We start from the raw sequence: 22,542 nt of genomic DNA, 5'->3' as shown, positions 1-22,542 counted from the left end.
CTGCTATTCATCATTGTGTCATGACATATCTGAGGATGTTTTAAATCCACCAATGAAGATACTCTGTCTCTGGTGAAAAAATGTTGGGACATAGGTCTTCATCAGTGACAGAATGTAAAAAAAATCAAGTTGTGCTGAATAGATGAAACACAACATCTGGTCTAAGAACACGGAAACATTATTTGTTTGCATTTTGTTTTGTTTTGATCCAAAATCACTTGTCTCCAGAGGTGTAGATTACTGTACACATGTAATTTTCTGAGAGTCCTAGTTTTTTTTAATATTTTTACTGAAAAACCTTTTACTTTTACTAAAATACATTTTGAAGAAACATTCTACTTTTTACTCCACTACTTTTGTTCAAACTAAAATTGTTACATTTTCTTGGTTTCTCACAGCCTGTTTGCAGAGTCAGATTTATATAGGCACAGTTGGCTAGCTAACTGACTGGGTGTCATTTTAATGGAGGAGACAGTGGAGGCTACCAAGGACCAAGTAGACCCTGGCAGAACCTTCATAAACTATTCATCTTGGGAAACACTAATGTCAGCAGTGCCAGTGGAGATATAAGACATAGAAAGACAACACAAGAAAGCACACAAGAACTGTATTAATAGTTGTTTGAGAGGTTGCAGACTTGCTAAATACAGCTTGCTAGTGAGTTATCATGACCATAGCTGCTAGCTAGCAAAAACAGTCACAAGCAGCTGACAGGATAAAAGACTATAAGGTTAATTTGCCAGCAGTAACTAGTTAAAGACTCTAATCAAGCTTGTGTTAAAAATGGTGCTCTCTAACCACTCACTAGAAGGTGTTGTACTCTATTTCTTCATACTCCCTGCTAATTCTAGCTAGCATTCTCTTATTAGCATGCCCCACGTTCAAGAAATTTGTAATAAAGTATTGGCATGTTAGCTGTTTCTGTGAGATACCTAATGAAGCTGAACATTTGGTGTGACCATGCGCTTCCTTTCTGATGAACAGTACAGATGGTGGCCTCTCTGTCTATTCATTAAGATCCACATCTGTAGCAACTCATTGTACATATCTCTATATTCATTTTACCCTGACTGGTCAACATTTACAGATAACACATTACAACAAATTTCATGTCATAAGGCTGAGTTTATCTGAACTTACACAGTATATGACCGCTTTGGTGCTGGTGACCATCATGTGTATTATTAGGTGCAAAAAGACATATGGTGCAAGGCAGCCTGCTATTAATTTGCTCCAGTTCTCGCTGGCAATTTTGCACTATAGAATATATATTTCATAATTTTGATAAATCGACACATTAGCAAAAATGACATTTAGTAAAATTACAGTCCTATACACAGAGATGGACAAAGATACACCAAAATGTATCTTGTTGCAAAATACAAAATACCCCTCAAATAAATTTATCAAAATAAAATATAAAATACTGGTGCCAGAAAATGTATCAAGATAAAATACATGTATTTTGCATTTTCAAAATACAGGAAAATACATTTGTAACATGACATTGGACATGGACATTCTGAATTTGTACAAAATGGCATAACATTCAGATTTTTATAATGTACACAAGGTTCTGGTGAGAGTTTGAACCCTACAGGAAGGAAGAACAGGAAGTAGAATGCTACTGTATCTAAGCAAAACTGTAACAAAAAAATGCTGAAAATAGGATGTCTTGTGCAGTATGTAGAAACTTGCTCTCTGTCCAAGTGAAACACATGGCAGTTAAGACACAACCACTTCAATTAGTAGCCTATTTAGTTGCCTTTAAGAACAACTAACTTTTCAAATATTTCTGGTGTTGACCACCTCCTGTGCAGATGGAGAATTATTCCTGCAAATGAGAACAGTGTCTCAACTGGAGCTGAAGAGGGGAGGGTAGTGTTAAATCGAGCAAAAAGGAGCTTGATCAGTGGATACAGCTCCAGAGAAACCAGGTCCCTTCTGGTGCCCTCCAGAAAATGAAGGGTCTCTAATTCAGCTTTGCTTTGGCTTGTAATATCTGGTCTTTCCCAGACTTATACATCTAGCTAACACTTGCTGGCTACCCATACCCATCTTCTTCACAGAAGATGATTACAGATTGATTACAGAAATACTGTGAGTAGTGAAGGCTTATAAAATCACTGTGTGTGAGTGTGTCTTGTTCTTCATTTTAAGATTTATGTTTTATGAATCATGGAGAAAGTATTTTGAGTATTTTGAAAACACAAAATTACTCCACTCTAAAGTATCTTGTTACAAATTACATTTGAATTTTTTCAGCCCTGTCAAATACAAATTACAAAATACACAAAAATAATTGAAATATGTATTTCACATACAAGTAACAGAAATACTGCCCATCTCTGCCTATACATGCAAAAGAAGGTGCGCATTCACAATGGACTCTCAGTCACAGATATCAGATGTCGTTGAATGCAATTGGAGGTGAAAAAACATATGTAAGTAATAAGCAAATTTTTGTTAAACAATTTTGGGTCTATACATACTGTGGGACATGCCTTATCACTGCCTCAAAGTTTATCAGATTCCATGAAAAAGGGGGCCACCAAAAAAACAAAAGCAATTTTCCATATTGAAAAGAAAAGAAATCTCATAGACTGCTATGCTAAAGTTTGAAAAAAAAAAAAAACTTGCGCCATTTCCCTTTATTATCTCTATGTATGCAGCCTCTAGATTCAATCAAATGGTAGACATGGTTGAAGACAATAAATCCTGTGAAATGTCTCTGAATTGAAACGTAAGAGTGTTATGGGGGTGGAGAGACGAGTCTGTTCAACAGATGTCAGTGGGTCATTTGATTTGCTTGAACAGCTGAATGATGTTGAGGATCTTTTACTTTCATTAATGAATTCAAAACTTGCAGGTGTGCTGTGCTGTTTATGGAAGGTTCCACCTAACATTCTTGCATAGTTCTTCAATGAAATACTATATTGTGAGACAGGTGCAGAGGCACAGCAGCACTGCCCCAATATTATGTGTTCCTAGGTAATGGCCACTGGTCCACATCCTTGGCCATGATGTTAAATTTGAACTTCTCTTCAAATTCAGCGTGTCAGCAATTGCTGCTCCCTGTAATTATCCTCTCAATGAAAACACAATGTTCCTTAAACCTGGATGTCATAGAATAGAATGTATGTATGCTAACAGGCCTAGATAATGTCAGCCTCAGCCACAGTCACATAACATCTCCTGCAAAAGCCCTGAGCTTTGATTCTGAGAATGTACACAGCTTCTCTCTTGGTGACTATGCATAAGGAATTATGGGTTATTAATCATTATCGCTTGTCTCATACATGGGCACATAACAAATAAACACCTGTTCAGGCCTGGCTCAGAGGTGTGTCATTTTACGCACCCTGGTGCTGACTGCATGATGTCACTTATCATTTATATAAATCACAGCAGAGAGGTCACCAGCACTGTTTCTGATGCTGACGCTCAAGGATTTACAAGGCATTTCAAGTTTTATGTCGCACAAAAGTCCGGCTATCTGTCTGTTGCTTCATGGTTTTCCCTTCTGATCTGAACCATGAACATTTAGGATGATCGTTATGTGATATCAGAAAGAAGTTATTTATGGATGAAGCCAATGTTTCAGCTGAGGATCTTTCATTTATTCACCAGCAGGCCTTCCTCGTACAACTGGATGGACAGATTATCATCCGACTGGTTATAGTGCTGTCCACGTCCCTGCTCTTTTTCTATGTGAACAGCATCATGTTCTTCACTGTAAGAAGCAAACCCGTCTTCAGGGAGACGTCCCGCTACATCCTCTTTGCTAACATAGTCCTCAGCGATTCTATCCTTCTGTTGAGCAACACAGTGCTATACTCATTTGCCGTGGCATACCTCTATGTGTTCAAGGCTGTCTGTTCGCTGGTGATGCTATGCTGTATCGTCTCATACACCTTCACCCCCTTGAACCTGGCAGTGATGTCACTAGAGCGGTATGTGGCCATCTGCTTCCCCCTGCAGCACGCAGAGATCACCACACAGAGAAGGACAAACATCGCTCTCGGGGTAGTCTGGTTACTCGCCTCCCTCAATTTCATCATCGACATGTTTTACACCACTGTGACAATGCCCCATTCTTTCATCGCACCTACATTTTGCACACGGGAGAGGCTGTTCATTAACAAGTGGCAACTCGACTTGTTTTACGGACTCAACGGTTTTTACTTCGTGGGTGTGGCTGTAATCATCATGTACACATATGTCGCCATTATGATAGCTGCCAGGTCCATCTCCACAGACAAGGAATCAGCTAAGAAGGCCCGCAAGACTGTACTGCTCCACTTGATTCAGCTGGGACTGTGTCTCTCCTCTTACCTGTACAGCATCTTTGAACGTATGTTGTCCACAATTAGTTTGACTCTGTACTTGCATTTGCGTGTCTTGCTATTCTGTGTCACCTTCATCCTTCCCCGATGCCTGAGTCCCCTGATATATGGCCTGAGGGATGATGCTTTCCGGCCCCTCTTCCTCAGCTATTTCAGATGCAGGTCTGGCAACATCAAGCCTGCTGTGATTTTACATTGAAAATAAAAAACACGATTTTCTGCAAATACTTGTATGACTGATTTGCATCATTTGAAATATGCTGTCATCCAGGGACATGTAAAATGAATACTTCAGACATAATAACCCCAATAAATTAACGGGTAGGTTTGTTTTTGAGCAACTTAGGTCAGATATTCTCTTGAATGGCAAAAGCAAACGTTCGCATGCAGGACTCAAACTTATAATTATGACACCAACAGTCTCAGGCTCCAACCTTTACTCTGCTTCCAGAATACTACACAATACTTATTTACTGCTGACAGAACACTTTACTACATATCATTACTGCTGCTAGAATAAAGCAATACATTTCATTACTGCTGCCAGAGTACTAACCTACATGTCATTTCTGTTGTCAGAATGCCCTGCTACAACTGCTACGTTGCATTACTGCTGCCAGAATATTACACTACATTTCATTACATTTTATACTTTGCAGAAACCCATAATCAGAACAGCTGAAGGAAATAATATTTTTCTTAAAACTGACACATTTTGTAAATGTGCTGCTTATGTCCTTATCATAATCTAAAACATTTTAAAAAATCAAAAGTGAAATATTTTGTAATACATTGACAAAGATGTTGTTCAGCCTAAGAATACATTTGAATGTATTTAAAGATTATTAATACAAGTAGAAATATATTGCAAATTTACAATGTAACAAAACAGTAATAACATACATATTTCAATGTTTTTGAATGGGTGGATAATACATTTTAACGACTGTAGTTGTCTACTTTTGGCTTTATTAGTCATGGAACTCCCTATGGTAGCCAACTACTAGCTAATGTAACTATTTGTGTGTTTGCATTCATTACCTGGCTCTATTGGCATTGAGAACTGCCACTGAATTTCATTCATTCAAATTCCATTTCTCTATACTGCCATTTAAGCAGAGCTATGTAGCCTTGATCCACAGGGTCTGTCCAGATTGTCGACACACTTTCACACCTTCTGTTATCGATTTCTGCTTAATCATTTGTACTTTCTTCAACAATGTTTGCATTATTGATCATTGTTTAAAATACATTTGGGCTTTTGAAGAGAGATTTTGAAAAAGTGCTATTACATTTAAGCAATAAAATACTTTGTTACAGTTTGTGTCACACAAGAAAGACCACTTTAAAAATATTTCTAGCTCTGGTGTCATGTACTGTAAAGCCAACAATTCATAGTGTTGGTGTAGGAATGCAAGAAAGGGGAGAAGCTGTGGTCTTTGTAGTATAACTATTACGAGGTTCAACTTATTTTTGCCATCTATGATTTTCATGGTAGACTTTTTTGCACTTATTCACACCATTAACATATACTAAGAGTTAACATATACTCAGAGTTCATATACTATGATACTCAACTATGATCTTGGATACAAAAAGGCTTATGAAATAGAATATGACCTACTAAAACAGAGTTGAAAGCATTACCCCCCATATATGAATGCCTTATATTTAAATATAATCCCATCTGAAAACCACAGAGTAGCCTACTGCTTACAGATTTTAATATATCTACATATCCTAATAAAGTCCCTTTGGTATTTCCAGTACTGTAGTTCTTCCATCTATACACCAGGGAGCAGTTAATTAGCTTGTTAGGCTAAATAAACTCCTAACACACATGTTCACTGTTTCACAATTTAATACTCAGCTCCCCAAGGTGAGACTGCGGGAAACATCGGTTGGTGTTAATCAAAAGCAAAGGAATACAGAGAGGTAAGAGCTGACATCATGTGCATGTGACTATGACAGAGTCTGTAAACCCTTGTCTCCGCTGACAAACAGTATAGTGTACTCATGAATGCCAGACATCTGATTGTGCTATATCGGCCTACACTTCCAACAAAAGACATGCTGACATATAAACCATATCCTCCCCAGACATAAAACCATGGCTTGCTTTTCAAAAGAGAGCTTGTTCACCTCTTACTCCTCATCTGTACTGCAGATGTCAAAGGTACTAATATTCTTCAGAAGAACTCAGCTCTTGGCAGTTTTGATTCTTTATTCAGAAAACGTGAAAATGACCACACTGTCATTACTGTATAAGTATGATAATGCATTACACAGACATGGCTGAATTCAGGAGATGGAGACAAATACAACACTGATGGGTATAAATTACTAAGAATGGGTAGAACTCGCAAAAGATGAAATGTGGGAGCTGTGTATATAGAAGAAAACCTGAATGAGAATGAAATTAGAGGAAAAGACTGATAAAAAAAAAATACATCAATGGTCAGTGAGATCAGATCACAACCTTAATCATAACCTGATTGGTTTTTCAAAAACTGTACTTTGTGGCTAAATAGTACAACATTATCAAATCATTATCAGACAATGCTAAAATCTGAGGTGAAGTAAACATTTTTGAAGTTACTTAAGTAAGCAGCTGTTCTGCAGATTATGGATTTGAATCGACAAAGGAAGGGGCCTAAAGACCAGCTGAGTTAGAGGAAGTTACAATTTCCTCAGAACTTGTGGAAGAAGTTTTTGGCTCTTCCATATTTTTGTTTGCTGTATGTTATCTCTGAAATATGGGAGTTAGATTACCCATATAATGGTAAGGATTCTGAGAGAGGTTTGTTTGTTCCTTTGTGCAGCTATTGTACTCAGTTTACCTGCTCAGAGCTCAAAGCCTGGCTTCCTCTGTCACTGAATCCTGACTGAGGCCTGTGGCGTTTGGCCCAATACATTACAGCACACCTCCACAAAGAAAGAGAAGAAACAAGGGGCCACAATTAGGCACACAGCCCCAGAGTGGGCTGTTAATAATAAATGATGCTTAATGATGGTGCAGGGGAGCTGTGCAGAGCCAAAACCTGTTTACTACACTCTGGAGCTGTTCAGCAGCACCTCAGTCCTCACCTGACACGGCCTGTTCACAGAGCAGGGACCAGGTTTATTCTGTGGTAACATCCCTTCTCCTGTTTCATCACCTGCTGAAACAAACAATCCTCCTCTAAAGACAGGATAAGAGGCCTTTGTCTGAAGGCTTTTACGTGCAATGAATACAGCTTAATTTGTATGGATTGCCAGAAATGTTCACTTATTTTATGATTACACACAATATTTTATTTGAAATAAATATTAATGAATTGATTTACCCTTAATGTTCAATAATAGGCTCCACACAAGCCTTTGAAAGTACAACATGTGTTGAATGCACTTCATTATGTAGATGAGTTTCCATATACACTGACTTATATCAGATTAAAAGAAGTAAAGCACAAGGTTCAAACAGGGTGTTCTTTATTGATAATGACATAGAAAAGAGTGAATGAATAACCTTCTCCTAAAAGGTAGCGAAGATATTGTGAATTTGTTGGTGTTAAAATAATGTACCTAAAAATCCATGGTTCAGGTGGAGTCTTCAATCAGACACAGAAACACAGCAGCACACTGTAAGGAGGTCAACTACCTGACCCTTATCCTGTATTAAACATATACACCTTAACGGTTGTACAACTTAGGAAAATGTAGGCAGTAATTCCTTCTAAACCAGGTCCTTTAGGCCTGCTATTCATCATTGTCTCATGACACATCTGAGGATGTTTCAATTTAATCAATGAAGATACTCTGTCTCTGGTGAAAAAATGTTGGGACATAGGTCTTCATCAGTGACAGAATGTAAAAAAAAATCAAGTTGTGCTGAATAGATGAAACACAACATCTGGTCTAAGAATACAGAAACATTATTTGTTTGCATTTTTCACTGTGATTGTTTTGATCCAAAATCACTTGTCTCCAGAGGTGTAAAGCAATGGAGTACAAGCAGACATGACTATACACAAGTAGTTTTCTGGGAGTCGTAGTTTTTTGAATATTTTTACTGAAAAACCTTTTACTTTTACTAAAATACATTTTGAACAAAATATTCTACTTTTTACGCCACTATTGTTGTTCAAACTGAAATTGTTACATTTTCTTGGTTTCTCCCAGCCTGTTTGCAGAGTCAGATTTATATAGGCACAGTTGGCTAGCTAACTGACTGGGTGTCATTTTAATGGAGGAGACAGTGGAGGCCACTACCAAGGACCAAGTAGACCCTGGCAGAACCTTTAAAAGCTATTCATCTTGGGAAACACTAAGGTCAGTAGTGCCAGTGGAGATATAAGATATAGAAAGACAACACAAGAAAGCACACAAGAACTGTTACTGTAACCTGAGGATACATGTAGAGGTAGAATTCAAAAGTTGTATTAATAGTTGTTTGAGAGGTTGCAGACTTGCTAAATACAGCTTGCTAGTGAGTTATCATGACCATAGCTGCTAGCTAGCAAAAACAGTCACAAGCAGCTGACAGGATTAAAGACTATAAGGTTAATTTGCCAGCGGTAACTAGATAAACATTCTAACCAAACTTGTGTTAAAAAATGGTGCTCTCTAACCACTCACTAGAAGGTTGTGTGGTCTACTTCCTCATAATCTCTGCTAATACTAGCTACTATTCTCTTATTAGCACGCCCCACGTTCAAGAACTTTGTAATAAAGTATTGGCATGCTAGCTGTTTCTGTGACATACCTGCAATCGGAGGTGAAAAAATATGTCAGATATAAGCAAATGAGTTTTGTTAATCAATTGTTAATCAATCAAGTGTGTACATACTGTGGGACATGCCTTATCACTGCCCCCAAAGTTTATCAGATTCCATGAAAAAGGGGGCCACCAAAAAAACAAAAGCAATTTTCCATATTGAAAAGAAAAGAAATCTCATAGACTGCTATGCTAAAGTTTGACTTGCGGCATTTCCCTTTATTATCTCTATGTATGCAGCCTCTAGATTCAATCAAATGGTAGACATGGTTGAAGATAATAAATCCTGTGAAATGTCTCTGAATTGTAACGTAAGACTGTTATGGGGGTGGAGAGACGAGTCTGTTCAACAGATGTCAGTGGGTCATTTGATTTGCTTGAACAGCTGAATGATGTTGAGGATCTTTTACTTTCATTAATGAATTCAAAACTTGCAGATGTGCTGTGCTGTTTATGCAAGGTTCCACCTAACATTCTTGCATAGTTCTTCAATGAAATACTATATTGTGAGACAGGTGCAGAGGCACAGCAGCACTGCCCCAATATTATGTGTTCCTAGGTAATGGCCATTGGTCCACATCCTTTGCAATGATGTTAAATTTGAACTTCTCTTCAAGCTCAGCGTGTCAGCAGTTTCCCGCCCCTTTAATTATCCTCTCAATGAAAACACAATGTATGGTAACAGGCCTGGATAATGTCAGCCTCAACCACAGTCACATGAACACATAACATCTCCTGTAAAAGCCCTGAGCTTTGATTCTGGGAATGTACACAGCTTCTTTCTTGGTGACTATGTCTAGGGAATTATGGGCTATTAATCATTACCACTTGTCTCATACATGGATGCATAACAAATCAACACCTGTTCCGACCTGGCTCAGAGGTGTGTCATTTTACGCACCCTGGTGATGACTGCATGATGTCACTTATCATTTATATAAATCACAGCAGAGAGGTCAAGAACACTTACTGTGTCTGATGCTGATGCTCAAGATTTTACAAGGTATTTCAAGTTTTATGTCTCACAAAATTCTCTCTATCTCTCTGTCTGTTGCTTCATGGTTTTCCCTTCTGATCTGAACAACGGACATTCAGACTGATCTTTACGTGATGTCAGAGGGAATTGATTTATGGATGAAGCCAATATTTCCGGTGAGCATCTTTCATTTATATACCAGCAAGCCTACCAAACGCAACTGGATGGACTGCTTATCACCCAACTGGTTATGGTGCTGTCCACGTCCCTGTTCTTTTTCTATGTGAACAGCGTCATGTTCTTCACTTTGAGGAGCAAACCCGTCTTCAGGGAGACGTCCCGCTACATCCTCTTTGCTAACATAGTCTTCAGCGACTCTATCCTTCTGTTGAGCAACACAGTGCTATACTCATTTGCTGTGGCATACCTTTATGTGTTCAAAGCTATCTGTGCACTGGTGATGCTATGCACTGTCGTCACGTACACCTTCACCCCCTTAACCCTGGCAGTGATGTCACTAGAGCGGTATGTGGCCATCTGCTTCCCCCTGCAGCACGCAGAGATCACCACACAGAGAAGGACAAACATCGCTCTCGGCGTAGTCTGGTTACTTGCCTCCCTCAATATTGTCATTGACTTGTTTTACACCACTGTGACAATGCCCCATTCTTTCATCGCACCTACATTTTGCACACGGGAGAGGCTGCTCATTGCCAAGTGGCAACTTGACTTGTTTCACGGACTCAACAGTTTATACTTTGTGACTGTGGCTGTAATCATTATCTACACATATATCGCAATTATGGTAGCAGCCAGGTCCGCCTCCACAGACAAGGATTCGGCCAGGAAGGCCCATAAGACTGTGCTCCTCCACCTGATTCAGCTGGGACTGTGTCTCACCTCTTTTCTGTACGGAGTTTTTGAAAGCATGTTGTCCACAATTGATTTGACCCTGTTCTTACATTTGCGTGTCTTGTTTTTTTTTGTCCTTATCATCCTCCCCCGGTGCCTGAGCCCTCTGATTTATGGCTTGAGGGATGATACTTTCCGGCCCCTCTTCCTCAGCTACTTCAGATGCAGGTCTGGCAACATCAAGCCTACTGTGATTTTACATTGAAAATAAAAAACAAGATTTCCTCGAAATTGTATGACTGATTTGTGTCATATGAAATATGCTGTCATCCAGGGAAATGGAAAATGAATAATTCAGACATAATCACCCCAAAAAATTAATGGGTACATTTGTTTTGGAGCAACTTAGGTCAGATATTCCCTTGAATGGCAAAAGTAACCATTCGCATGCAGGGCTTAAACCTGCAATTATGACACCAACAGTCTCAGACTCCAACCTTTACTCCTAACTGCTGCCAGAATACTACGCAATACTTATTTACTGCTGACAGAACACTTCATTATATATAACATTACTGCTGCTAGAATAAAGCAATACATTTCATTACTGCTGCCAGAGTACTAAACTACATGTCATTTCTGCTGACAGAATGCCCTGCAGAGCATTGCATTGCATTACTGCTGCCAGAATATTACACTACATTTCATAACATTTTATACTTTGCAGATACCAATAACCAGAACATAATAAACACAATAATATTTTCCTAAATTTGACACATTTTGTAAATGTGTTACCATGATCTAAAACATCAGATTTTATTCAATTTCATTAAAATGATGACAACCAATCAGTCTCATAACAATAACCCTCACAAGCTGCTAATGCCGTAAAAATGCTATTCATTGTTTGAATGTTAAAATTCCCAATATGTCTCAACACATTTGTCCATTAGTCTGCATGTGAAACTTGGGTAATAATTGAAATCTGAAAGCATCTTTTTTTGTGACTATATTCCACAAAAATAGAACAGTAACAATTTTGTTTAGCTACTACCACTGTCATATCATTTTTACCCACATACCAAACTATTTACTAGGTAATGTATCACTTATTATGTTAATAACTGATATTAACAACCTGCAAGCACCTCTTTCCACAACCCACTAAGAATGGGAATGTAGAATATAACTTGGACTCAGATTAGTTTCTTAACAACTCTGATCTCTCAGCAATCTCAGCCCTCAGGTACAGGTGCTGGTGCTGCTCTATTTACTTAGGTCACAAAAACAGCAGATCCACAGTTCCTCAGGACTTTGCTTTGTATCAGTCGGGGACTGATAGTAAAGGCAGGCCCTAGTCTTTTTGCAAAACTTTGCTTCCCCAAAACAAAGAACCTTAACCTTTAAAAGGCAGCTTGCTGCCAAGATATGTTGATTAATTTTTACATTTGTTTAGTTCATTAAATTTGGCTGAAATGAGCATTAAGTGTATTTTCATCTTTTCTCAGCTGCCTTCAGTAACCGTCTCATCTTCACTACCTATGGCTGACCAATGTAACTTCGCTACTTAGATATCAGGCAGACAAAGTTTATAATGCAGTTAACATAGCTACATAATGGATTAGACAAAATAGTTGAAATGTTCGTAAATATTTTGATGGCAGCATTAATTCAGGGTGAAGTCTGTTACCCTTAAACGTGGATATAAGATCAGATTGTCCAACCCCAATTCTAACCTGAACCATTACAAAGTTAAAATCAAAACTTCTAGAGTATCAGCAGCGATGGATAACTACACCTGAGGTTTGTGATGTCTGAAGCCTCACCTGTAATTGTGTTTTTTCTCTTTCGCTCATCTACTCGCTTGCCCAACAAATAAACAAAAAAAAAATTAATTAAAAAAAATTTGGTAACTTCAGTGATGGGCAGCAGCCTTGGAGGCCACCTATTTAGCTTGTGCCTAAGGCCAGCGCTTGTGAGTACTAACTGTTCACAAAAAGTGTTTAAACACAGACAATAACAAGAGGATAGAATGATGGCCAAATCAAACTCAACCTCTCAGTATCTCCACAAAACAAGATAAACTTGTTGTTCTGACAAAACCGCTATGGCACATGCGAGTAGGCTCTTGTAGCTTTGCTTAGGTATCTTATATCTAATCATGTTTATAAATGTATGGCTACCAAGGCTACTGGTCCACACTTTTGGCCACAATGTTGAATTTGAACATCACTTCAATCTCAATCTGTGAGTCAGCAATTACTGCCCCCTTTAATCACCCTCTGAATGAATAGATGATATTCGTTCAAGCTACCCTGAATGTCATAGCAGGGAATGCATGGATGCTGACAGGCCTGCTTAATTTCAGCCTCAGCCACAGCCACATGAACACATAATGTCTCCTGTAAAAGTCCTGAGCTTTGATTCTGAGAATGTACACAGCTTCTCTCCTGGTAACTATGCATAGAGAATTATGGGTTATGATCATTGTTATTCTCATTATTGCTTGTCCCATCCGTGGATACATAACAAATAAACACCTGCTCAGGCCTGGCTCAGAGGTGTGTCATTTTACGCACCCTGGTGACGACTGCATGATGTCACTGTCATCTCCTCCATTTATATAAATCACAGCAGAGGGGTCAACAGCACTTACTGTGTTTGATGCTGATGCTCAGGATTTTACAAGGTTTTCCAAGTTTTATGTCTCACAAAAGTCTGTCTATCTGCCTGTCTGTTGCTTCATGGTTTTCCCTTCTGATCTGAGCCACGGACATTCAGACTGATCTTTACGTGATATCAGAGGGAATTGATTTATGGATGAAGCCAATGCTTCCGCTGAGGAACCTTCATTTATATACCAGCAAGCCTACCATATGCAACTGGATGGACTGCTTATTACCCAACTGGTTGTTGTGCTGCCCACGTCCCTGTTCTTTTTCTATGTGAACAGCGTCATGTTCTTCACTTTGAGGAGCAAACCCGTCTTCAGGGAGACGTCCCGCTACATCCTCTTTGCTAATATAGTCCTCAGTGATTCTGTCCTTCTGTTGAGCAGCACAGTTGTATATTCATTTTCTCAATTGTACCTGTATGTGTTCAAGGCTGTCTGTGCTCTGGTGATACTTTTCTGTATTACCACATACACATTCACCCCCTTGAACCTGGCAGTGATGTCACTGGAACGTTACGTGGCCATCTGCTACCCTTTGCATCATGCAGAGATCACCACACAGAAAAGGACAAACATCACTATAGGAGTAGTCTGGTTACTTGCCTCCCTCAATATTGTCATTGACTTGTTTTACACCACTGTGACAAAGCCCCATTCTTTCAATGCACTCACATTTTGCACACGGGAGAGGCTGTTCATTGCCAAGTGGCAACTTGACTTGTTTTACGGACTCAACAGTTTATACTTAGTGACTGTTACTGTAGTCATCATCTACACATATGTCGCAATTATGGTAGCAGCCAGGTCCATCTCCACAGACAAGGATTCAGCTAAGAAGGCCCGACAGACTGTACTCCTCCACCTGATTCAGCTGGGACTGTGTCTCACCTCTTTTCTGTACGGAGTTTTTGAAAGCATGTTGTCCACAATTGATTTGACCCTGTTCTTACATTTGCGTGTCTTGCTTTTTTTTGTCCTTATCGTCCTCCCCCGATGCCTGAGTCCCCTGATTTACGGCCTGAGGGATGATACTTTCCGGCCCCTCTTCCTCAGCTATTTCAGATGCAAGTCTGGCAATGTCAAGCCTGCTGTGATTTTACATTGAAAATAAAAAACAAGATTTCCTCGAAATACTCTGATTTGTATGACTGATTTGCGTCATATGAAATATGCTGTCATCCAGGGAAATGGAAAATGAATAATTCAGACATAATCACCCCAAAAAATTAATGGGTACATTTGTTTTGGAGCAACTTAGGTCAGATATTCCCTTGAATGGCAAAAGTAACCATTCGCATGCAGGATTCAAACCTGCAATTATGACACCAACAGTCTCAGGCTCTAACCTTTACTCCCAACTGCTGCCAGAATGCTACGCAATACTTATTTACTGCTGACAGAACACTTCACTACATATCATTACTGCTGCTAGAATAAAGCAATACATTTCATTACAGCTGCCAGAGTACTAAACTACATGACATTTCTGCTGTCAGAATGCACTGCTACAACTGCTACATTTCATTACTTTTGCCAGAATATTACACTACATTTCATTACATTTTATGCTTTGCAGATACCCATAACCAGAACAACTGACAGAAATAATATTTTCCTAAATTTGACACATTTTGTAAATGTGTTGGTTATGTCCTTACCATGCTTTAAAACATCAGATTTTATTAGACTTCATTAAAATGATGACAACCAATCAGTCTCGTGACAATAACCCTCACAAGCTGCTAATGCCGTAAAAATGCTATTAATTGCTTGAATATTAAAATTGCCAATATGTCACAACATAATTTCCAATCGTCAGATTGTTAAACTTGGGCAATAATTGAAATGTGAAAGCATCTTTATTTTTTTTTCTTACTTTACTCTACTCTGGTTTAGCTACTACCACTGTCATATCATTTTTAACCACATACCAAGCTATTTACTAGGTAATGTAGGCGACAGTGTATCATAGTGGTTAAGGAGCAGGAGTCGTAACTGAAAGGTTGCTGGTTCGATCCCCGCTGGGATGCTACTGTACCCTTGGACAAGGTACTTAACCCAGAATTGCCTCAATGAATATCCAGCTGTATAAATGGATAACATTGTAAAGAACTGTAACCTATGTAAGTTGCTTTGGGTAAAAGTGTGTGCCAAATGAATAAATGTAATGTATCACTTATTATGTTAATAACTGATATTAACAACCTGCAAGCAATTCTGTCCACAACCCACTAAGAATGGGAATGTAGAATATAACTTGGACTCAGATTAGTTTCTTAACAACTCTGATCTCTCAGCAATCTCAGCCCTCAGGTACAGGTGCTGGTGCTGCTCTATTTACTTAGGTCACAAAAACAGCAGATCCACAGTTCCTCAGGACTTTGCTTTGTATCAAATGGGGGACTGATAGCAAAGGCAGGCCCTAGTCTTTTTGCAAAACTTTGCTTGACCCCGTATTTAGCTTGTTTCTAAGGCCAGTGCTTGTGAGCAGTAATTGTTTACAAAAAATATTCAAACAGACAATAAGATAGGATGAGATAAGATAAGAAGGCTTCATTGTCATTGTTCAGGACAAAAAAATTACAGTTGCTGCCCCATGTCAGTGCCATGACAACACATAACAAGAATTTAATACAAAATGTATGTATATATGAAACATGAGGAGTGTATGGAAAATAAATAAATAAAAATAAAGTGTCTGTGCTTTGACAGGAACAGTCAGCAGAGTATGTATAAGTGTCCATGTAACACACCTGAACTTGTGGTATAGTAGTAATATACTCCATAGCTGTTACCATAAAAATCTCTCTTACACACATATCTGATTATTGCACATGCCCGTATTATTGCATTACACTGTATTGTATTGTTTTAAAGTTTGCTGCACGTGGTGTTCATATTATTGCACAAAAGGCAGCTTGCATTGCACATAATAATGACATTATTGCACGTGAGGCAGTCCGTAGTTCATTGTCGCCTACTATGGGAGGTGGAGTTAGGGGGATGTGTTCAGCTGCATTACAGCTCTGGGGAAAAAGCTGTCCTTCAGTCTGGTTGTGCAAGTTGAAATACTTCTGAATCTCCTGACAGATGGGAGGAGATTGAACAGGTGATTGCTGGGATGTTATGTCCCTGACAATGTTGTGGCTAACAAATGAATAGAATGATGGCCAAATCAAATTTAGTCTCTCAGTATCTCCACAAAACACAATAAACTTGTTGCTCCAACAAAACTGCAGTGGCACATGCAAGCAGACTCCTTTAGCTTTGCTTAGGTATCTTATATCTAATCACGTCATTTTTTGTGTCTGAAATCACGTCAGTATTCGCTTAATTGTTTGATTCGGGTACAACTGAGTACCGCCAACAGGAAGGGAGTTTAGTGAATCTTCACATTGTGCAACCAAAGGTGTGGAAAAAAAACATACTTTATTTCCATGAATTTCTCAGTCAAATTTTCATGACAAATAAACAAGCTATGCCATTATATCTTAAACCTTGGATTCTTAAAAGGAAGCCTTAAAATGTTACACTTGATGAAAATGCAAAGAGGAGAGTTTGATAGTTCAGCAGGTCGGCACAGGAGCTGGATTTTCTCCACTTCGTTCTGCAACAGGGAGCTTGGTCGCTCGATTTCTCTGACAAGCTGAATTATGTTGTGGTTCTTTTATTTTGAGTAATAAATTGATGACTTCCAGATTTTGCAAAAAGGCTGGTTACGGATGGTGCCACCTAACATTCTTACATAGTTCTTCAATGATATATTATATTGTGAGACATTTGCTGAGGCACAGCAATGCTACAACAATATTATGTGTTTGACCACTGGTCCACAATCTTGGCCACAATGTAGAATTTGAACAATTATTTAAACTCAGTAAGCAAGTTAGCAGTTACTGCCCCCTTTAATTTTCCCCTGAATGAACAGATGATGTTCGTTCAAACTACCCTGAATGTCATAGCAGGGAATATATGGATGCTGACAGGCCTGCTTAATTTCAGCCTCAGCCATAGTCACATAAACACATAATGTCTCCTGTAAAAGTCCTGAGCTTTGATTCTGAGAATGTACACATCTTCTCTCCTGGCAACTATGCATAGGGAATTATGGGTTATGATCATTGTTATTATCATTTTTGCTTGTCCCATCCATGGATACATAACAAATAAACACCTGTTCAGGCCAGGCTCAGAGGTGTGTCATTTTACGCACCCTGGTGATGACTGCATGATGTCACTATCATCTCCTCCATCTATATAAATCACAGCAGAGGGGTCACCAGCGCTTACTAGGTTTGATGCTGATGCTCAAGAATTTAGAAAGTTCAAATTTTATGTCTCACAAAAGTCTGTCTATCTGTTGCTTCATGGTTTTCCCTTCTGGTCTGAGCCAGGACATTCAGACTGATCTTTACATGATATCAGAGGGAAGTGATTTATGGATGAAGCCAATGTTTCCGCTGAGCATCTTGCATTTATATACCAGCAAGCCTACCAAATGCAACTGGATGGACTGCTTATCACTCAACTGGTTATAGTGCTGTCCACGTCCCTGTTCTTTTTCTATGTGAACAGCGTCGTGTTCTTCACTTTGAGGAGCAAACCCGTCTTCAGGGAGACGTCCCGCTACATCCTCTTTGCTAACATAGTCCTCAGCGACTCTATCCTTCTGTTGGGCAGCACAGTGCTATACTTATTTGCTACATTATACCTGCATATGTTCAAGGCTGTCTGTGCTCTGGTGATACTATTCTCTGTTACCACATACACCTTCAGCCCCTTGAACCTGGCAGTGATGTCACTGGAACGTTACGTGGCCATCTGCTACCCTTTGCGTCATGCAGAGATCACCACACAGAGAAGGACAAACATCGCTGTCGGTGTAGTCTGGTTACTCGCCTCCCTCAATATTGTCATTGACTTGTTTTACACCACTGTGACAATGCCCCATTCTTTCAGCACTCCCATATTTTGCACACGAGTTAGGATGTTCATTTCCAAGTGGCAACTTGACTTCTTTTACAGACTCAACGGTTTTTACTTTGTGACTGTGGCTGTAGTCATCATCTACACATATATTGCCATTATGGTAGCAGCCAGGTCCATCTCCACAGACAAGGATTCAGCTAAGAAGGCCCGCAACACTGTGCTCCTCCACCTGATTCAGCTGGGACTGTGTCTCACCTCTTTTCTGCACAATGTCTTTGAACATATGTTGTCCACACTTGATGTGACCCTGTTCTTGAATTTGCGTATCCTGCTTCTTGTTGTCCTCATCATCCTTCCTCGATGCCTGAGTCCCCTGATATATGGCCTGAGGGATGATACTTTCCGGCCCCTCTTCCTCAGGTATTTCAGATGCAGGTCCAGCAATGTCAAGCCTGCTGTGATTTTACATTGAAAATAAAAAACAACATTTTCTTGAAATAATCTGATTTGTATGAATGATTTGCATCATATGTAATATGCTGTATCAAAAACAAAGAATACTTCATACATAATCACTAGAAACCCCAAAAAATTAACGGGTAGGTTTGTTTTTGAGCAACTTAGGTCAGATATTCTCTTGAATGGCAAAAGCAAACGTTCGCATGCAGGGCTTAAACCTGCAATTATGACACCAACAGTCTCAGGCTCCAACCTTTACTCTGTTTCCAGAATACTACACAATACTTATTTACTGCTGACAGAACACTTCATTATATATAACATTACTGCTGCTAGAATAAAGTAATACATTTCATTACTGCTGCCAGAGTACTAAACTACATGTCATTTCTGCTGTCAGAATGCCCTGCTACAACTGCTACATTGCATTACTGCTGCCAGAATATTACACTACATTTCATTACATTTTATACTTTGCAGATACCCATAACCAGAACTGACAGAAATAATATTTTCCTAAATTTGACACATTTTATAAATGTGTTGGTTATGTCCTTACCATGATTTAAAGCATCAGATTTTATTAGACTTCATTAAAATGATGACAACCAATCAGTCTCGTGACAATAACCCTCACAAGCTGCTAATGCCATAAAAATGCTATTAATTGTTTGAATATTAAAATTGCCAATATGTCACGACACATTTTTCCATTAGTCAGATTGTTAAACTTGGGCAATAATTGAAATGTGAAAGCATCTTTATTTTTTTTCTTACTTTACTCCACAAAAATAGAAAAGTAATAATTTGGTTTAGCTACTACCACTGTCATATCATTTTTAACCACATACCAAGCTATTTACTAGGTAATGTATCACTTGTTATATTAATAACTGATATTCACAACCTGCAAGCACCTCTTTCCACAACCCACTAAGAATGGGAATGTTGAATATAACTTGGACTCAGATTAGTTTCTTAACAACTCTGATCTCTCAGCAATCTCAGCCCTCAGGTACAGGTGCTGGTGCTGCTCTATTTACTTAGGTCACAAAAACAGCAGATCCACAGTTCCTCAGGACTTTGCTTTGTATCAAATGGGGGACTGATAGCAAAGTCAGGCCCTAGTCTTTTTGCAAAACTTTGCTTGACCCCGTATTTAGCTTGTTTCTAAGGCCAGTGCTTGTGAGCAGTAATTGTTTACAAAAAATATTCAAACAGACAATAAGATAGGATGAGATAAGATAAGAAGGCTTCATTGTCATTGTTCAGGACAAAAAAATTACAGTTGCTGCCCCATGTCAGTGCCATGACAACACATAACAAGAATTTAATACAAAATGTATGTATATATGAAACATGAGGAGTGTATGGAAAATAAATAAATAAAAATAAAGTGTCTGTGCTTTGACAGGAACAGTCAGCAGAGTATGTATAAGTGTCCATGTAACACACCTGAACTTGTGGTATAGTAGTAATATACTCCATAGCTGTTACCATAAAAATCTCTCTTACACACATATCTGATTATTGCACATGCCCGTATTATTGCATTACACTGTATTGTATTGTTTTAAAGTTTGCTGCACGTGGTGTTCATATTATTGCACAAAAGGCAGCTTGCATTGCACATAATAATGACATTATTGCACGTGAGGCAGTCCGTAGTTCATTGTCGCCTACTATGGGAGGTGGAGTTAGGGGGATGTGTTCAGCTGCATTACAGCTCTGGGGAAAAAGCTGTCCTTCAGTCTGGTTGTGCAAGTTGAAATACTTCTGAATCTCCTGACAGATGGGAGGAGATTGAACAGGTGATTGCTGGGATGTTATGTCCCTGACAATGTTGTGGCTAACAAATGAATAGAATGATGGCCAAATCAAATTTAGTCTCTCAGTATCTCCACAAAACACAATAAACTTGTTGCTCCAACAAAACTGCAGTGGCACATGCAAGCAGACTCCTTTAGCTTTGCTTAGGTATCTTATATCTAATCATGTCATTTTTTGTGTCTGAAATCACGTCAGTATTCGCTTAATTGTTTGATTCGGGTACAACTGAGTACCGCCAACAGGAAGGGAGTTTAGTGAATCTTCACATTGTGCAACCAAAGGTGTGGAAAAAAAACATACTTTATTTCCATGAATTTCTCAGTCAAATTTTCATGACAAATAAACAAGCTATGTCATTATATCTTAAACCTTGGATTCTTAAAAGGAAGCCTTAAAATGTTACACTTGATGAAAATGCAAAGAGGAGAGTTTGATATTTCACCAGGTCGGCACAGGAGCTGGATTTTCTCCACTTCGTTCTGCAACAGGGAGCTTGGTCGCTCGATTTCTCTGACAAGATGAATTATGTTGTGGTTCTTTTATTTTGAGTAATAAATTGATAACTTCCAGATTTTGCAAAAAGGCTGGTTATGGATGGTGCCACCTAACATTCTTACACACTTCTTCAATGATATATTATATTGTGTTATAGAAAGTTCAAGTTTTATGTCTCACAAATGTCTGTCTATCTGTTGCTTCATGGTTTTCCCTTCTGGTCTGAGCCAGGACATTCAGACTGATCTGTATATGTTGTCCACACTTGATGTGACCCTGTTCTTGAATTTGCGTATCCTGCCTCTTGTTGTCCTCATCATCCTCCCCCAATGCCTGAGTCCCCTGATTTACGGCCTGAGGGATGATACTTTCATACTTACATTTTCATGCTTACATTTCATTTCTGTTTCCAGAATATTACACTACATTTCATTACATATTATACTTCGCAGACACCCATAGCATGAACAGCTGACAGAAATGTTATTTTCCTTGTTATTTTGTTATCGTTATTTTGATAACCTCTCAGTGTTGTGACAATAACCATCACAAGGCGCAAACTTGCTGTAAAAATATTATTTGTTTCAATGTTAAAATTGCCAAATAAGCATATGGTTACATGATTAATGCAGCACAACCATTACCGACCACTAAATCCAATATGACTTAATCGTAGCTTTAAATATGTAGGCAAAGCTTTTTTTCCCCGTTAGCTTGTTAAATCACAGGTCCCTTAGTTTATCAAATAACCCTTTTCTGTACATTCTGAGCTCCTGCTGGTCGGAGGGTTCACATTAAAATAAATGCACTAGAATCCTATGTCTTATATTTTATCTATATGTACTTATGTTACATTAAGTGAGATGTGTATACTGTTTTCATACAGTTGACATTGCAAAATATGCTGTGTTTAAATCATACATGTGACAAAGGAAAATTTAGCCTTCACTTTAGGCATTTTTGCTGTGAGGATCTAGCCCAGTTGTCTTCCAAGTTATGCTCATAGGCATTTATCTGTAATGAGTGGTGTCACACGCCCACAGGGCATGTTCTAAAATAGGCTACGAAGCTTTGCCCATTTACATTGCATTACATTATATGCCTTTACATGTATCCAGAACAACTTCTAGCCCAAAAGAACATAAGTGTATCCATTGAAGTTAAATGAGCAACAGTGTCAGACCAGGCTAACAACACTCACAGACCAGTGAGTGTGAGCATA

At 38.8% G+C, this 22,542-nt stretch overlaps 4 protein-coding genes across 4 annotated transcripts; all 4 read left to right on the top strand.

Annotated features, from left to right (window-relative positions):
* The first annotated feature begins 3,582 nt into the window (after window positions 1-3,582).
* LOC118774644 (odorant receptor 131-2-like) lies at window positions 3,583-4,545 on the top strand. The gene has a single exon (XM_036524030.1). The coding sequence runs from the start codon at window positions 3,583-3,585 to the stop codon at window positions 4,543-4,545; it is 963 nt and encodes a 320-aa protein (XP_036379923.1).
* A 5,687-nt stretch (window positions 4,546-10,232) lies between these two features.
* On the top strand, window positions 10,233-11,195 carry LOC118774641 (odorant receptor 131-2-like). The gene has a single exon (XM_036524029.1). The coding sequence runs from the start codon at window positions 10,233-10,235 to the stop codon at window positions 11,193-11,195; it is 963 nt and encodes a 320-aa protein (XP_036379922.1).
* A 2,554-nt stretch (window positions 11,196-13,749) lies between these two features.
* Window positions 13,750-14,712, top strand: LOC118774482 (odorant receptor 131-2-like). The gene has a single exon (XM_036523825.1). It carries the CDS (start codon window positions 13,750-13,752, stop codon window positions 14,710-14,712), a length of 963 nt encoding a protein of 320 aa, XP_036379718.1.
* Window positions 14,713-18,045: 3,333 nt separating this feature from the next.
* On the top strand, window positions 18,046-19,008 carry LOC118774645 (odorant receptor 131-2-like). Its single transcript, XM_036524031.1, has one exon. The coding sequence runs from the start codon at window positions 18,046-18,048 to the stop codon at window positions 19,006-19,008; it is 963 nt and encodes a 320-aa protein (XP_036379924.1).
* Window positions 19,009-22,542: the final 3,534 nt, after the last annotated feature.

This window comes from Megalops cyprinoides, chromosome 3, assembly GCF_013368585.1.
Source record: "Megalops cyprinoides isolate fMegCyp1 chromosome 3, fMegCyp1.pri, whole genome shotgun sequence".
In the NCBI taxonomy this organism is placed as follows: domain Eukaryota; kingdom Metazoa; phylum Chordata; class Actinopteri; order Elopiformes; family Megalopidae; genus Megalops; species Megalops cyprinoides.
The sequence above is the reverse complement of the archived record's forward strand: the minus strand, read 5'-3'. Positions and strand labels throughout refer to the sequence as shown.

Excerpts from the sequence above, each read along its gene's own strand:
- LOC118774644 (XM_036524030.1), top strand. The coding sequence starts at position 3,583 with ATGGATGAAGCCAATGTTTCAGCTGAGGATCTTTCATTTATTCACCAG.
- LOC118774641 (XM_036524029.1), top strand. The coding sequence starts at position 10,233 with ATGGATGAAGCCAATATTTCCGGTGAGCATCTTTCATTTATATACCAG.
- LOC118774482 (XM_036523825.1), top strand. The coding sequence starts at position 13,750 with ATGGATGAAGCCAATGCTTCCGCTGAGGAACCTTCATTTATATACCAG.
- LOC118774645 (XM_036524031.1), top strand. The coding sequence starts at position 18,046 with ATGGATGAAGCCAATGTTTCCGCTGAGCATCTTGCATTTATATACCAG.